The 16815-nt window shown below is 46.1% G+C and overlaps 1 protein-coding gene across 3 annotated transcripts in view; it reads left to right on the top strand.

Annotated features, from left to right (window-relative positions):
- The window catches only part of NECTIN2 (nectin cell adhesion molecule 2), a 57285-nt gene that overhangs the window by 20131 nt on the left and 20339 nt on the right, over positions 1 to 16815 (top strand). For 2 of the 3 annotated variants that reach the window (XM_088139876.1, XM_088139874.1), the window contains exons 2-5: positions 9389 to 9742; positions 12523 to 12816; positions 14604 to 14721; positions 16334 to 16482. In XM_088139876.1, the coding sequence (XP_087996002.1) occupies positions 9389 to 9742; positions 12523 to 12816; positions 14604 to 14721; positions 16334 to 16482 (915 nt within the window). Of the gene's footprint in view, positions 1 to 2908; positions 3039 to 9388; positions 9743 to 12522; positions 12817 to 14603; positions 14722 to 16333; positions 16483 to 16815 lie in introns of those variants that run through there. The other variant, XM_088139875.1, reaches the window with a different exon arrangement.

The raw sequence follows: 16815 nt of genomic DNA, 5'->3' as shown, positions 1-16815 counted from the left end.
TGAAACACAGGACTTAGGACGGGAATGTCACTTCCCATTAGGAACACTTGTGCGTGAGGCTCCCTGGAATAATGGACCTGGGTTGGGATGGGCTGCTTAAAACAAAACGAACCCACACGAACAAAACCCCATTCAGATCATAGAAACTGGCAGCCGGGAGGAGAGCTCAAGGTTTGGGGAGAGGGGGTGGACTTGGTGACTGTTTTTACAAAAAAAAACAACCCAAAGTGCAGCTTGTCTGCTTCCTTAGCAAAATCTTTCCTTCGGAGTGGAATTGTCTGGCAAAGCCTGCCTGAAGCTTTCTTCTGGTTTTCTCCTGGAATGCAGAATAACATAATTATAGTCTATTTTTAAAACTCTCCTTCCAGAAAGGAGATGCGGGAACTGCCGTGCTGGGGCAAAACAGTGAGTCTTTTTTGCTCTTTGGCTGCCAATTATGGTCTATCCTGGTTAAAGGAGGATGGGGGATATTGGTTAGTTGTGAGTCCTGGCTCCTAACTCAGGATTTTAGCAGGATGGGGATTTTATGTGTGAATGTGTCTCTTTCCAGTATTAACCTGCTGCAATGGCTACTTAATTTGCCTTTCAGAAATAATTTAGGCCAGGGTTTCTCAACCTTGGCAACTTTAAGACGCGTGGACTTCCACTCCCAGAATTCCCCAGCCAGCATGGCTGGCTGGGGAATTCTGGGAGTGGAAGTCCACGCGTCTTAAAGTTGCCAAGGTTGAGAAACCCTGATTTAGGCAATACCCTTGCTTAATAGAGGAATTCTTAGGGGCTACCCTGATTGGATTGGGTGGGCCTCAGGAGCCACATGGCTGCTTAAGGCACCTGTTTTGAACCTTAAAGCCCCCCAAAAGGGAACAATTGGCCCTACTTGGTTCAAAACTGCCCCCGCCAAGTCCCAGATGTAAAATATCTGCAACTCTTTGAGCAACGAGAAGCAGCAGCACGCAGTTGCTCCGAGTTTAACGCCTGATGTCCATCAGTCAGGTGCCATGTGGGTGACCTTGTGGCCTCCTTTCCTTTCTCCCTTTTCTCTTTCACAGCTTCCTTCCTTTCTGCTTAGCACACTTGGCTGGCCCAGCGGCTGTGGATGGATGAGAGGCCGAAGCGCAGCGGCCAGCATCCGGGGGAGTAACTCAAACTTAAAATCTCTGAGTTTGAGGTGGTGTTGCTCGAACAAAATGAACCCCCCGATGGCTTACCATTGTTTTATGCCACAGGCTGAAACAGTGGTGGGGTTCTCACAAGGCACTTAACCAAATACCACACAGCCTCAACTTGTCCCCGCTTCGTGTGTTGTGTGAATGCAGCCAAACTATAGCATAAGCCCTGTAATAAACATAATATTTTTTTAAAAAATTACTCCAAATGCCCAACAAAGAGAAAATCCTGCCCCACAACATTACCAGTTTATATTGGCTCCCTCCCAGGGGTAAGAATATGCCCGCAAATTGCCCATCCTGTGCTCCAAGAACTGCCCTCTCTCTAAACAGGTCGGGAAAAAGAACCGTCGTATCTTCAGGACGCTTTGCCTGTGGCTCTGGGTTCAGAAAGATTCGCAATGCCTTCGTTTCCGTCTTCTCCCTTTGCATCCATAGCTTCCATCATTGCACGCCCAGGAACCCGAAGGCATGTTGGAGAGGATCCAGGGTGCAACTCCATCCCCATCTCACTGCCCTCCGGGTCCTCTCATTAGCGCGGCCTTTCTGAACTCAGCAGACTTCACTCCTGTGTGAACGTGCCTGGCCTTCAGTTCTCGGCTCATGATGATGTCACACGAATAAACGGAAGGAAGGATGTTTGGGGGGAATAGGTGCTGCGCTTTCACACCCTTTCCCCTAAAAAGATCATCTCCAGAGCTGAGATGATGACACGGCGGTGACTCGGGGCTAGCCACTTGGGTTCTTTGTCCCCCCCCGAACATGGGGGAGGCTGATGCTACGCCAGATGTTCTGCCCTTGTTGTGTCTTTCGCACACTCTCCCTTAAAAACAAAACTCAGGCATCTATTCCCCCCCCCAATTGTTTCTGCATTGTTCTGTCTTCTTTTTTTTCCCTTTTGAAAAGCATCTTCCAAATCAAACAGGAAACCATCTGCTGGGGAGGGAGGGGGAGGAACAATAGAATCTCAATATGTGTAAAAACTGCTAAACGGGGCAGACTTTCCTAAAGGCTGTGAACACCTCAGCAGTTTAATCTTTGAGCTTCCCTATCCTGTAGCGCACAGGTGTTCTCAGACCCCAAGCTCGGTCTCTTTTTTCGTGCAGAGCGATGGGCTTCCTGTGTCTGTGCTTCGTAGTGCAAGGAAAACCATGTTCACCACTGGGCTTTGTATGCGCTCGGGGATTCTCTGCTGCTGCTATAGCAGTGTTTCTCGACCTTGGCAGCTTTCAGATGGGTGGACTCCAACTCCCAGAATTCCCCAGCCAGCATGTAGGGGAATTAGGCTGGGGAATTCTGGGAGTTGGAGTCCCAGTAGGCTGGGAGAGAAAACTCATAAGGGGCCAATCTTCAGGGGAGAAGGTTTGACCCTAAGAAAGTGATTTCATTCCAAAGCAGTGTTTCTCAACCTTGGGAACTTTAAGATGTGTGGACTTCAACTCCCAGATTTCCCCAGCTGGGAATTCTGAGAGTTGAGGTCCACACATCTTCAAGCTGCCAAGGTTGGGAAACACCAGTCTAGCCGATGGACTGGAGTTGATCTTGTAGAATGCGGAAGTGTGCGTGCACGTTGACCATTCCTGTTGGGAATTATGGAGGCTACAGGGTGGCGCATTATGGTTTTAATTGTATACTATGACTTTAAGGGGCTTGGAAGAATAAGCAGCAGGAAGGAGTAAGTCATCGAATGGGGGAGTGTTGGATTGGAATACATGCGCTATGCCATGAGGTATACACATCCTATTCCATGAGGAAGCTGCTTCTAAGTAAAGTGTTTTACAACCTTTTGTTAACTCTTTGGTGGATACAAGACGTTGGCAGTGAAGGCGTGTTTCTCAAGAAATCCTCCAGCTGCTTTTCTTCAGAGCCCGGGTGAGCACGGGTTGCGTGTTTGATTCGGAAGTTTGAAAACTATTTGCTAACAAGTGGTGCTAGGAATATGACTCTTCCCTGGCTTGGGAGCAGAAGGAGGGTGTTTCGTTCATACCTGGCTTTCCACAGATAACAAATAGGAGTTCAGAGGTTACCATTTAGGCTTAAAGAAGCAATACCAGAGGAATTTAGAGATTGCTGGCAAATAGAAACGGCTAAGTCATCAGAATGGGTTTCGTAGGAGTGACAAGGAAGGAAGGCGGGAGCATTTGTGTTTGTGGAGATTTAAGAGGGAGGTGTTTGATAAACACCTGCCTCTAGATATAGAGAAAGTGACTGCCGAATTAAGGGGGGCAAATATGTTTTCAACCCTTGACTTACATGAAGACAGCAGAAAGCTTAACAGCATTTATTATATGTGGTGGGCTCTTTTGTTTTAAACCTGTCTTCTGCGGCCTTGGATCAGCACCTGTGATTTTCAAAGGACAGTGTCCATTATCCTGAAGACTACAGTGTTCTTTGCAAGATATAATAATGCTTGGGAGAACAGCAGAAGGACATGAAAATAATTTGAGTTCAGAGTTGGATTGTTTTACGGCAGCAGGTTTGGGCAGCAATCAGGAAGCTGCTTGTAGTAAAGAGCTTGTGAATCTTTTACTCCTGTTTTGTAGATACAAGATACAAGATCTTCATGCATCTGGAGGGCACCCTCTTGAAGTTCACTGTCCAAGGTTTAAGATAGTTGCTGCAATATAACCAAAATATTTTTAATCTTCCCCCTTCCAGGATCCCTCTTTCCTTTTTGGTTCATCTGTTGATTCTGGGTGGATGACCAGTCTTCCTCCTAGCCCCATATTTTCTGATCTGTTCCTGACTTTGCAGTTGGTCTAGGAATTGTTCGGGTTTTTTCCTTGCTGCTTTGCAAGAAGCGGATCATTCAGAGGGTTGAAAATGTGGAGTCCGGATGAACAGCCAGTAGGTTTTGTCAACAGGAACTTTGGCCTTGTCCATCACCTGATAGAAGAAAACTGAATATAAGTCTCTTGACTTATTGGAGAATTGACTCTTTGTGGGTGTGTGTTGGAGGGTGAGGTAGGCTCTCATGGAGCCATTCTTGGAATTAAAATGACTTTCTAAATTGCCATGTGCAACATACAAGCAGTGGGGAATTACTAGGAGTTGTCTAAGCATCATCTCCATCTTGTTTCTGCTGGGCTATGAAGTGTGAAAACATTATTAGCCCAAACCTTCTTCACTTACAATCTTTTTCCTTCCTCTGGGCGAACGCCAGTTTTCTTTGTTGCTCCTCCAGCCTTCCTTGATCAGATGCTGGAGGTGTGCAGCTGGCTTTCCCCTGTTACTTGTAGAATCGGTCCCTCAAGATTAGAACTTGGACACGCACGTTCCTTTTAATGAATGGCGCCAATGAGTGTGCTGGTGCCGAGGAGGCTGACGTGCAGATTGCTTTTGACAAAGGGGAGGGCAGGAACAGGCTTGGCTACCTTGAGAGAGAGAAAGTGGGTTATAGTTCTTAAATTATATTTTCTCCCTTTCTCTCTCGGGTGGCAGTATTGGGCTCCCAGGGGGAGAGCATCCATTTTCACCATTTAGTCAGCCAGTGGTGCTAATGAAATGGGCATGGGGGTGTGTGTTAAATGGAGCACAGCTTGATCTGTTCCTGTAATCCAGCGAGCCCAAATAGTAGTGCTAAGAGGTCCTTCATTGTGTGGCTCCTACGTGTTTCATCCATGGCATAGTCCGGAGCAGTGTTTCTCAACCTTAGCAACTTTAAGATGGGTGGACTCCAACTCCCAGAATTCCCCAGCCAGCCATGCTGGCTGGGGAATTCTGGGAGTTGCAGTCCACCCATCTTAAAGTTGCTGAGGTTGAGAAACACTGGTTTGGAGAATGCTTCTCCTTCCTGGGGACAGAGCACACTCATCTTCTGCAAATAGCCGGTGCTTCTCCTTTGACTTGTTCAGAACCCAACTGCTGGAGGTGCAGCTGTGTTCCTCTTCCCTGAAAAGCCACCGCTACGTCCCAAACTCCCTGTCTCATCAGGCTGTTAGGAAAGTTTGCTTTGATTGATTGAGAAGTGGCCTGCTGCAAAGCAACGCCAGCTTCTAGCATCAAGGCAGGGGTGCCTTTAAGACCCACAGATGGGTATCAAGAAAAAATCCCTAGCACCTCAGCAGTGGAGGAAACTACCCTAGGATGTGGTGGGTTCTCTGCTGGAAGTGCTGAAAGAGAGACTGGATGGCCGCCTGTCAGGGATGTGATAGTAGTGGGTTCCTGTATTCCTCAAGGAGTTGGGCTAGATGATCTTCAAGAACCCTTCCAATCTTCCCTTCTGTGATTCTAGGTCTCCCTGGGATGGTGGAAACTGTGTCGCCAACTTGATAGTGGTGGCCATGTTCTCCCCATCATGAATCCCAGAGTAACGTAAACCTTCTTCCCCCATAGGCCCACTAGCTTACATTTCTGCTGCTTATCAGTGTTGGCAAGGCCCCTTTGCTAGCTTTCCACCTTCAGGAAGTTTGGAGAGCAAGCTGTTTTTCCATCACAGCTGAAAAACCCTCCCGCCAGATGTTTACTTTCATTATCCTAAAAACAATCAGATGGGTGTTCTGACTCCGCAGAGGCGGGCGGCATCCTGCCTGGACAATGCGTGGCATCGTTTGAATTGTTGCGCCACGCCACCACTCCTTTCTTGGGAATAGGAGCAGGTCTACTTAGCTGGCTAAGCTGCCTTTCCCTTGGCGATTTCACTCTTAAGAAACGACTGCTAATCTTACTGATTGTAGTGAAGGAAGTGCCTTGGCAGAGTCCAGAACTCTCTGGGAAAGGGGAAGTAGTTGTGAAACCTCTTTTATCCTGGGATCTCTCTCAAAAGCCAGAGCTGCCTGGCTGCTCTCTAATACAGGTAGTCTTCACTTAATGACCATTCGTTTAACAATGGTTCAAAGTTATGACGGCGTCGGGGAAAGTGCTTTACGACCTGTACTTGCACTTGTGACTGTCACAAACCATCACACTACCCCCCGCAGCCATGTGATTGCAATTTGTAACCTTATTACAATGGTTGTTAAGCAAATTCTGGCAAAAGTCCATTGGGGAAGGTAGATTTGCTTAACGACCACGTGATATGGTCGTAAAATGAGGTCCAGTTATGTGGTGACTCGCTTACTGACTGTCCCGTTTAACAACCAATGTTCTGGTCCCTATTGTGGTCGTTAAGCAAGGACTACCTGTACAATGTTTCTCAACCTTGGGTTAGGGTTAGGGTTGCCAAGGTTGAGAAAGACTGATCTAACTGATGAATGAATAGAAGCAGTGACATACCAGGCTGCCCTGTTGCAACACATAAAGAAGCTTGGCATTCATAAAGCGCCTTTGCAGAGAGCATGGCATAGCATCAGTCACGTAATTTCTGCCTGCAGCTGGAGAAACCAGATCTCAGTTTAGGCTGCAGTGCCTGAAGAAGAAGAAGAAGAAGAAAACAAAGAAGGTTCAGTAAAAGAATATGGTAGTAATTAAAGAGTTGGATTGAGAGATTCATATTAAAGTCCCTTCTCATCCATGGAAACTTGCTGAATGGCTTTGGGTCAGCCCAACCTATCTCACAGGGTGGTTATCGCTGAACAGCAGGTTACTTGATTGGCCAGGTGTGCTCTCCTGTGTGCATATTGCCCTGAACGCTTTTTAAATTTATATTTACAAGCAACAGTTGAGTCGCTGGGAGTCGGGCAGCATAACATTTCTAAGGACTCTGGGCATTGTAGGGAAGAATTTCAGCATAAAGCCATCTGCCAATATACATAAACTTTTAACTTTTAACAATACAGCAGTAAAAAAATCAGGTGACCATCTCCTCCTTCCTCAACTAGGGTATCAAAGGCCTGTTTAAAATGGAAAAATTGAGTCATTTCCTAAAACTCAGGAGAAGGGGCTCCATTTCCAAGAAGGCCTGACAGAGATGATTGGTTTAACGTTGCTTTTATACAGGTAGTGTCCAGTTTAAGAGCAAGTTCCATTCCCAAGGTCTGTCCTTAAGTCAAATTTGTATGTAAGCCGGAACAGTATTATTGTATAATACTGTCTAAGTAGGATTGTGTAATGAACTCAAACCATTGTGTATTTCACTCGAATCATTGTGTATTTCACTCAAATTTTGCTCCAGTAGGCTCCGTTCTTAACTATGGGTCATCTGTAAACCAGGTATTCTTAACCCGGGGACTACCTGTGTATGTTTAAATTAATATTGTACTTATTTTCATTGCTATACATAAAACAATATTTATAGCAATAGGAGAAAGAGGAAGAAAAGCTATAACTGAATACAAAATAATATATAAAGAAGCAGAAACCAAAGGTAAAAAGAGAGAGGAAAAGAGGAAATGTCTGTGCATGTTGCAGTAAATATAGAAAAACAATGACAAACGAAACCTTGATCACACAGCACGTATTGCTCCATCCTTTTTTTATGTCAATAAAGGAGTCACTTCAAAGGCAGAGACTGCTCCCATATCTTCAATCCAAGATTTTAGAACCTGTCTTTCCAACAAAATGGAACAATTTTTTAATTGCTCTCTATGCTTAAAATGTTCAGTGTTCTTCCTAATTCATTAGGGTTATTCAACATCACATCATCTCCAAAGCTCCTTTTTCTTCCCAAAAAGATATTAACGACAAGGTGAATATTAAGTGGAGTAATTGTAGAACAAGCCCAAATCATATGTGTCCAAGTAACATGGTTTTAAGGTATAGAGAAGTGTTTCTCAAACTTGGCAACTTTAAGATGTGTGGACTTCAACTCCCAGTATTCACCACTCCTTATTGAGAATAGGGACAGGTCTACTCAACTGGCTAAGCTGCCTTTCCCTTGGCGATTTCACTCTTAAGAAACAATCTTACTCACTGTTTGTAATGAAGGCAGAGTTCAGAACTATCCATGAATGGGGAGGTGGTTGTGAAACCTGTTTTATCCTGGGATCTCTCTCAAAAGCCAGAGCTGCCCAACTGCTTTCACTCTGAACAGACTAGTCCATCTGCTCAACAAAGAGAATTTTTATAAAATGATGTACCATTGGTATATGACTCCAGAAAAATTGCCTAGAATGTATAAAGGTACTTCAAATTTATATTGGAAAAGTGGACAACATGAAAGGTCATTTTATCATGCCTGGTGGACTTGTAAAAAAGCCAGAAGTTTTTGGGTTCAGATCCATATAATGATACACAAAGAATTTTAAAGATCAACATTCAGCTGAAGCCAGAACTTTTCTTGCTGGGCTTAATGGACAATCAATTAGATAAGAGCCATGGAAGGTTATTTTTATATATGATTCCTGCCGCGAGACTACTATATGTGCAAAAATGGAAAGATTCTGAAATACCCACAATGGAGGAATGGTTGGTGAAGATGACAGAACTAGCAGAGATGGCAAAATTAACTTGTTTAATTAGAGAAAGATCAACAACTACGTTTATCAGTGCCTGGAAACCCCTTATGGACTTTTTGCTGGAAAAAAAGAAAAACGAACCTGTGACTTTTGACGTTTGACGAGGGTAGCTTATGGAAAGAAGGATGATGTAACCTTATAGAGAGAGGGTAAAATATGAATGCATTTATAACCACTGACAAAAAGATTGGAAGCCACTTCTTTGTAATTTTTTTCTTTCCTTCTGTCTGTCTATTTCTATTTTCTTATTCACTATTCTTATTTTCTTTTCTAATATTTGCATTGTTTTTATCTTGTTAAAAAATTCACTAAAATTATATTTAAAAAAAAAAGCAATGTGAATTTTGCTACCACCCACTGGAGCGGTGCTTTTACACCTCCCATTCCAGTGTATAGGGTGTGCTTTGAATGCTAAATGCAGAGGGCTTACATGGAGTTTAGACCTTGCTTCAGCCTTATTTTCTTTTAAATATTTTTCTTATTGATAGGATGCCATTTCCCATTTCAATTTTTCAATGGCTTGGTTCATACTAGGCTAAAATGTTCAGGGTTCAGTGTGTTGTGGGAATGCAGCCGCTGTCATAGTCGGTGGTATGAACTGGACCACGACTTTAAGCCATTGTAAGTTTTATTTGTTTGGGCATGACTTGTTAGGTGGACTTAGCAATTGTTTGCTTCAGCCAGTTTTGGGTTTAGCATGCTGTATGAAGCCCATCAATGCCAAGATCTGGCAAGCCCAGTCAAATAATGGCTCATGTAAAAAATGAAGCAAAATTTTGCTGTAAAGCATCTCCTAGGTTGCCTTAAAAAGGGCTTCCTGGTGGCCAGAAAGTGACAAAGTGGAGGATCTGACCGATCACTCAGCTTCTTTGTGTTTTCCTTCTCTAGTTGTACTTGCCCAGCAAGTGACGGTCCGCAATGAGGTCACGGGGTACCTGGGGAAGAAGGTCGTCCTGCCGTGCAACATTGCATTAACCGAACCTGAGATCAAGATCAGCCAGGTGACCTGGGGGAAGGAGGTCGGAGGCAGGAAGCAGAATGTGGCCGTCTACCATCCACTCCATGGGCAGAGCTACCCAATGGAGAAGAACAGCAGGCGAATCCGTTTCCTCACACAGTCCTTGGCAGATGCCACGCTGGTCATCGAACACCTACTCATGACGGATGAGGGCACCTACACGTGCGAGTTTGCTACGTATCCCAACGGCAATGAAGTAGGCACCACCAACCTGGTCGTCCTGGGTAAGAACAAGCACTTGCCTTCAGCCCAAGGGTGAAAGGCCTCCAGCTCACAATTTGCTGGGTTCACACACCAGACTAAGTTACGATTTGCTGAACTGCGGTTTGTGGAAGAACTCGTAAGGCGCAGCTCCACACAAGCTGCAGATTGTAGAATTGCATTGACCCAGTCCGCACCACATGGGAGGGCAAAGCCAAGCAAACTGTGTTATGGCAATGTGTGAACCTGTAGGGGAACCCAGAGACAGCCTTGGAGAAGGTATGTAGCAACCATTAGTGAAACATGAGCTTAGCCCAGGACAACAGGAGAGCATGAGAAAGAAGCTCAAGATTGCCCAGCCTTGATTCTCTTTAGTATAAGAAGGAAGGAAGGAGAAACGCTATCAGGCTTTCAAGATCCCACTATTACAGCCTAGAGCAAGAAGATAGAATTCTAGTATTCCTTGTGGTGTCTGTTTCCTGACCTGGTCTACCTTGAAGGGCCGTCAGAACCTGACTTTTGGGTCCTAAAAAAGGTCAGGCTGAAAGAATTCTGTACTATCTGTTTTAGCCTCATGCTCCCAATAACAGTCATCCTGGGAGTTTTTAACTTTCTAAAGGCAACAGGAAAAAGAATGTGTTAAATTAATTGCTGTTTGCAAATGAATTGTAGAAGCACAGCCAAAGTAACACCCACCCCTCTGAAGATGCTAATCAGCTGCCCTAAAGTTGCTAAGCTATCCCAGCCTTGCCTGGGTCTTCTGATGTGTTGGCCTCCAGCCCCCATCACCCCCAACACGCAAAGCCAAACACGTGTGACGTCTGGTAATGAAGTGTTCCTGACTGTTTGGAATGACTTCCCAGGGGCTGTTCTCTGCTAAGCAGATTTGCTTGGTCATGCGTTCTAGTCCTGCTAGATAGCAGCGTGTTCCCATTCTTTCAATTAATTACGGGCCACTCATCATAGCATGGTGACAGTAGTAATAGGTTCTTTTGCGGAGCAAAATATCAACCCCATAGACTTGGACTTCCTGACAGTACTTCGGACTTAGTTCTCCAATGGTCCAATGAAAAGATATTGGGTAAGGGTACTGTTTCAAATTCCCAGGTCTTAAAAATTGGATCACCGATGGACCACAGGAAAAAAAAGGAGTTAGGGTCTTGTTAGATGCGGAGTTTTTTGGCAGGCCTTTTGCTCAGCGTCTGCCCACCCCATAAGGAAGCAGCTGATTTAAAAAGCAAGGGTTCTGTATTTGTTTCGATTTTGCAGGAGCACAGAATAGGGGACCAGGTGAAGTACTCCGCTTGTAGCGATTATTGGTTTCCTTATTTTAAAAACACCATTGTAATGTAGGGTTGCAGAGAAACCTAGGTGTGTTTCTTCTCAGCAATGCCTGCTGAAAACTCTGAGACCAAATGAGTGGCTTGCAAAATTTCCAGCAGTTCAGGGTTGAATCCCAGTGTCCTTCTTATCTCCCCCCTTGCTGAGGACCTGCAAAAGTAAGGTATCGCCTGAGAATGATTTCGCATAAGTTGTGATTACAAAAATTATGGTAATCGGGGATTTTGCCCTACGCTGAGTGCGTTCTACCCATAACTGGATTCTGCGTCCCCAGAATTTCTAGCCCTTAATGATTATGGAGGAGTCCGTGGGAAACTCTTCCAAATTTCTCTCCCTCCCTCCTTCCCTTTTATCTGGAAATTCCATTCATTTTAGTTCCAAGAATGGCAACACATCAGTCATTGTATGATTACAGAACTTTTTCTCCAAAATAATAAAGGTTGGCTTTGACTGCACCCCTGGGTGGGGAAGCCTGGCAAACAATGAGAAAGTTGTATAAGAGATTCTTGTCTGTTATAGGCCCTTTTTTCCCCAAAATGTCATGTTTACGCTGTGCAAATTAGTTTTAAACAAGGCTCCCCTGACGCTGGCTTTGGAATTAGCATTAGGGGCCCTTCCCCCACGCTCCCTCATGTTAGAAGTGGGGCAGGGCTCTTCAGAGAGGTTTGGTGATGCAAGGAAAAAAATTAGGCTCCAACAATAACCCATAACTCCCCAGGGGGCATTAAGTCCATAATTTAAATAGTCCTCTTTGGAGCTTGAGAAGAAGGCCAGATAGGGCTCCTCCCCAGCCATCTACTTCCCTGTGTGGGAGAGGAACCCCTTGCAAGTGTCAACAAAGGATCCAACCTAGTCTCTTTCCTGAAATGCTAGATCTTTATGATAGGGCTTCATCTGGGGGCACTTTGGGAACCTGTCCAGTCTCAGGAGAATCCCAGCAGACAGAGAATCCTTGCATTTGAAATCAACCGCTTCCAAGCCTTTAGCTGGGTTCACGTGAAATGTTAGGCTATGCTGAGAAGTGGGTGGATGGCTGGCTGGTGTTATGGGAATCTGACTGTCCCATTAAGGCTCTGTCGGATCTGTTTGCTTGGGCAGAGATAGGAGGTGGAGGCTGTAGTGCAATGCTTCTCAACCTTGGCAACTTTAAGAGATGTGGACCTCAGCTCCCAGAATTCCCTAGCCAGCATACGTGGACTTCAACTCCCAGAATTCTCCAGCCAGCATGCATGGACTCCAACTCCCAGAATTCTCCAGCCAACATGCATGGACTCCAACTCCCAGAATTCTCCAGCCAGCATGCATGGACTTCAACTCCCAGAATTCAGTGGAGTTGAAGTCCACAAACCTTAAAGTTGCCGAGGTTGAGAAATACTGCTCTAGTGTGGTGTCAGCCTGGTGTTAGGGTTAAGTGTGTTCTGCAAACGCAGCCTTTTCATCTGCACATCTGTTTCTCTTCCAGCCAAGCCCACGAGCAGCGTTAAGGCCGAGGAGGTGAAAGCCAGCAACACCGAGCAGCCCGTGGCCGTGTGCACTTCCGCGAACGGGAAGCCGCCGGCTCGCATCACCTGGCAGTCGAGGCTGAGCGGCAACTGGAGCACGACGCAGACAAACAACCCCAATGGCACCATCACCGTCACCAGCCGCTACAACATGACACCCACCAAGGAGGCCAACGAGCAACAAATCACCTGCGTTGTCGAACACGTGACCCTGCCCCAACCCGAGTCCTTCCCTGTCCGGCTTTCCATATTATGTGAGTGGAGCGCCGTGGCTTTAGGGACCAGGATGGCTTGGCCCCGGAGCTTATTTCTTGATTAGATCTTCAGGAGCTCAAGTGGGCGTATGTAATACTCCTGCCTTGCGTTTTTGCCCCTCAATGACAATCTGGGGTGGTAGGCTGGGCTGAGAGAGAGGGAGTGGCCCAAAGTCCCCCAGGCAGCTTCCATGGCTGAGAGGGGACTAGAACCTGTGTTTTCCCACTTCTGGCTCAGCACGTGAACCACGGCACCACCCTGGCTCTCTTGTCACCTGAAGTTACAACCCATAAGCCATCGTGTGTTTTGACTTCCAAGTGCCGAGAGAGAGGGACTGGCTCAAAGTCACCCAGCTGGCCTTGGTGTCTAAGGGGGGACTAGAACCTGGGTCTCCCCACTTCTTCACCACTACATCTGTAATGGTATGTGGGAAAGACCTTGGGAAATGGGGCGAAGAGATGCTGCCCAGGGAACGGTCAGATAAGAGGGGGCATAGCCCACAGCTGCATAATGGGAGGAGAAAGAGGGCCAGAAGGGACCCTCCCTAGTTTCTCGGGCTGTAAAGGAGATGGGGGGAGAATTGTACTTTCAGACTTGCAAGATTCAGTCAATGTAGCATTGCAGCAAAGTAGAATTAGTCCATCTGGTCGTGTTTCCTGTCTGGTCTACCTGGGAAGGCTGACAACACCACACTGCCTTTCAAGGAATTTAGCCTTCCTGGCTATGTATATCTAGATTTAGATATATTTAAACCCTGTATTTATGTAGATTTTCCCCATAACAGCAACCCTATATGACAGGCTGGGCAGAGAGGGAGGGACTGCCTCAGTCATCCGGGAAGCTTCCATGGCTAAACTGGGTTTCCCCATTCCTAGTCTAGCATCTTCTCCACTACATCACAGTGGTCCACCAGAGGTGGCTAAACTACAGCTCCCAACATCTCTTGCCATTGCTCAGGCTGGCTGGAATTGTGGGAGATGTAGTTCAGTAATCATTGCAGTGGCCACCAGCAGTCCACACCCCTGTCCTGGGGTGACTGTCTCTCTCATTTCTAATACACCTTGCAGGATTTTCCCAGTACATTAACGAGGTAAAGAATGTGAGCAGGGAATTCTGATGGTTGGGAATGATGGGACTTGATGTGCAACACTTTTGGAGGGCATGAAATTAGGCGGGACTAATTGACTGAGTTGTTTAGGCAAACAGTAAGACGATCCTAAAAAAAGCCCAGTCTTTCCTTAAGTAGCAAAGAACGGTTGAAGAAGATGCAAATTATCCTTTGAAAACCAGCCTTAAAGTAATGAATAAAAGAAAGTCCTAATGCTGGATTTATGTTTGTTCACACCCTGAGCATGACTTAATACTCGGTTAAAGGAGAGCCTCGCATTGCAAGAGGTAAAGGACGCCAATTCTCCAGCATAACGTTGCTAGCTTGGGCAAAGGGAAGTGGTGTCTGATGGTTCAAGGTTGGATCATGGTGGATGAGAAAGGGGAGAGGAGGGGTCTTTTGTTGCCCTTCTGTTAAGCAGTGCCATGGCGGAGGGGAGAGAAGATGGAGAAGAGGGCCAGGGGGAAAAGGAGATTTCTATTCCCAGCTTGGAGAACTGGGGTTAAGGACATGTAGTGTGAAGAAAAGCCAGACATTTGGCAGCAGCTGGACTGTTTGCCATAGCTCATGTTCAAGAAGATTGAGGCACGTAGAAAAGGAGAGTTGTGTGGGTGGGTGTATCTGTGCATGCACATGCCTTCAGCCAAGTGTGAGCTCTTCTGACTGTTCTCCCTGTAGATGCTCCTGAGGTTGCCATAGAGGGCTATGATGACAACTGGTATCTGACCCGCAATGAGGCCACACTCATCTGTACCGCGAAGGGGAATCCCACCCCAATAGACTTCTCTTGGACCACGTGAGTCCTAATCTTGCTATTTTCCTTCATTATCTCCACCCCAACACAACCCAGTTAAACGGACAGAGGACTCACACACTGCTGGCTGGTTAGGTCTTAACCACATCTGCAGCTGTGAGGTCACTTGAGTCCTTAAATTTATCCTTAAATGTGTTTTATTAATTACGTGCAAGGTTTATCGGCTGCTCAGGTCAACCTACTCTGAGGAGCCTTAAATCTTCCCAATTCTAAAAGCAAGAATCCGTACTGTGGCTTTCTTTTCGCTCTCCCGCCCTGCACTGCAAAATCTTTTGCTTGTTGATTTTCCCTCAATCTGGGCAGCTCCAGATTCCCAGAACTCTTAGCAGTGGCCATGCTGGCTGGGGAATTCTGGGAGTTGAAGTCTGCACATCTGGAAGGACATCACAGGCTGGGGAAGGTTGGGCCACAGCTATCCCTAAGGGGGTGGACAGCTTGTGCATGAGTTGTGTGGCCCAGCCCTGGTTATACATCAGCAGAACCAAACAGAGCAGGTTCCAGCATGGAAGAAGCTGTGCTGATGTGGGTGGCTTGTTCGGCTTTTGATAGGTCCACCTTTCCTGCTGGAAAGGATGGTGATCTCCACATGCCTCAGTTCCATTTTCTCAGACAAGGTGTTTTTCCTCAAACCCAAGGAAAACTCCTAGAATGAATACAGAACGAGGCCACAGCAGTTCTGCAGCCTCACCAAAACCACCTTCCTTTTTCTCACTTGATTTTCACTCAGGGCTTCCCATTTCTGCATAGACATTGGGACCCAGAGTCAATGTAGGGAAACATTGTGGGGTGCTTGCAGAATCCAGGCCCTATACTGAAAGGAGGCATCCTTTTATGCATTGTGTCAGTAGAAAGTTGGCATGGAGTAGTCCCATAAAGATCTCCAGGAGCATGAGAAGAACTTTTACTCACAAGCTATTCAGGGCCTAGGATCCACAGGAAGATCCTAACAGAAATCTAGGGGGAAAGGCATTCTGTGTTCAACAAAAAACCCTTGATTTAAACGGACCTCGTTTTAGTGGACTTCACATTTTACAGATAGACCCTGTTGAACCTGGTTTTTGTCTGATTTTTGAGCAATAACAAACTTTAAAGCACACACAAAGTCCGTTGGTGGGGGAATCAGTTCAAGCACTCCTTTCCTCAAAGTGGATATTCAGGATTATCAATAAAGTAAGGATTTTTTTGTACCCCGTTGTGTTGGGGGGCTTGAAATAAATCTGTTCATTCTTTAACTGACACCTCCTTCATTCTGTTAAACTGAAGGTTTAATTCGTAATTGATAAACTGTGTGGTAGTAGGCCTTTTTATCTATGAGACTTCCCCTCTCTTTTCCTCCCTTTTTTCTGTTCTGCACACCATATTTTGGGACTATCCGGGGCACCTCCAAACTGATTCCCACAGTGCCAGTTGTTTATATCTTTATTTCTATATTTTGTATTTTTTTGTGTTGGAAAAAATAGAAACCTCCTGGAGAGTTCACTTTGAATAAGAAGGCAGTGTCCGTCCATCCATCCATCCATCCATCCTTCCCCCCTCCCCCCCCCGGACTCCTAGATTTTCTTTATGGCTTAACTTGTCTTGCTCGATTGCGCAGGTCCAGCGGGTCACTCCCGAAGTCAGTGGAAGTCCAGGGTCAGCGACTAATAGTGAAGAACGTGGATTACTCTGTGAACACCACCTTTATCTGCCAAGCCACTAATCGCGTGGGTCAAGTTACGACACAGCAAGTCGTCCTTGTCCGGGGTAAGAGCTGTGGGCTTGCAACGTTTTCAATGTGTGGGGGCTCATGGAGTGCTGGGAGAGGATGCTCTGAGATCTTGGTGGCTCTTAGCTGCTTTGGGGGGCAGGCGTGTAAAGCAGGATCCAGCTTGGTGTGCGTCTGTTCTGGTTGTGGGAGAGATGAACCGAAGTATCGTACGGTGTGCAGTGGAATAACTGGTGCCCTTTCTTAACCTACTCTTGGGGACCGAAGGTTTGAGTTCTTCCTCTTCTTTCAGCTGTGCTTTGCACAAGAGGGCGGCGAGAAACGTTGTGAGGTTTAACTAGCACAAGGCATGGTGAAAAAGCACTGGGCTT

This window comes from Python bivittatus, unplaced genomic scaffold (genome assembly GCF_059951505.1).
Source record: "Python bivittatus isolate LINGU-HERP-01145 unplaced genomic scaffold, Pbiv_v1 ctg000310_np1212, whole genome shotgun sequence".
NCBI classification, from domain to species: Eukaryota; Metazoa; Chordata; class Lepidosauria; order Squamata; family Pythonidae; genus Python; species Python bivittatus.
This window is presented reverse-complemented; position numbering and strand designations above follow the sequence as displayed.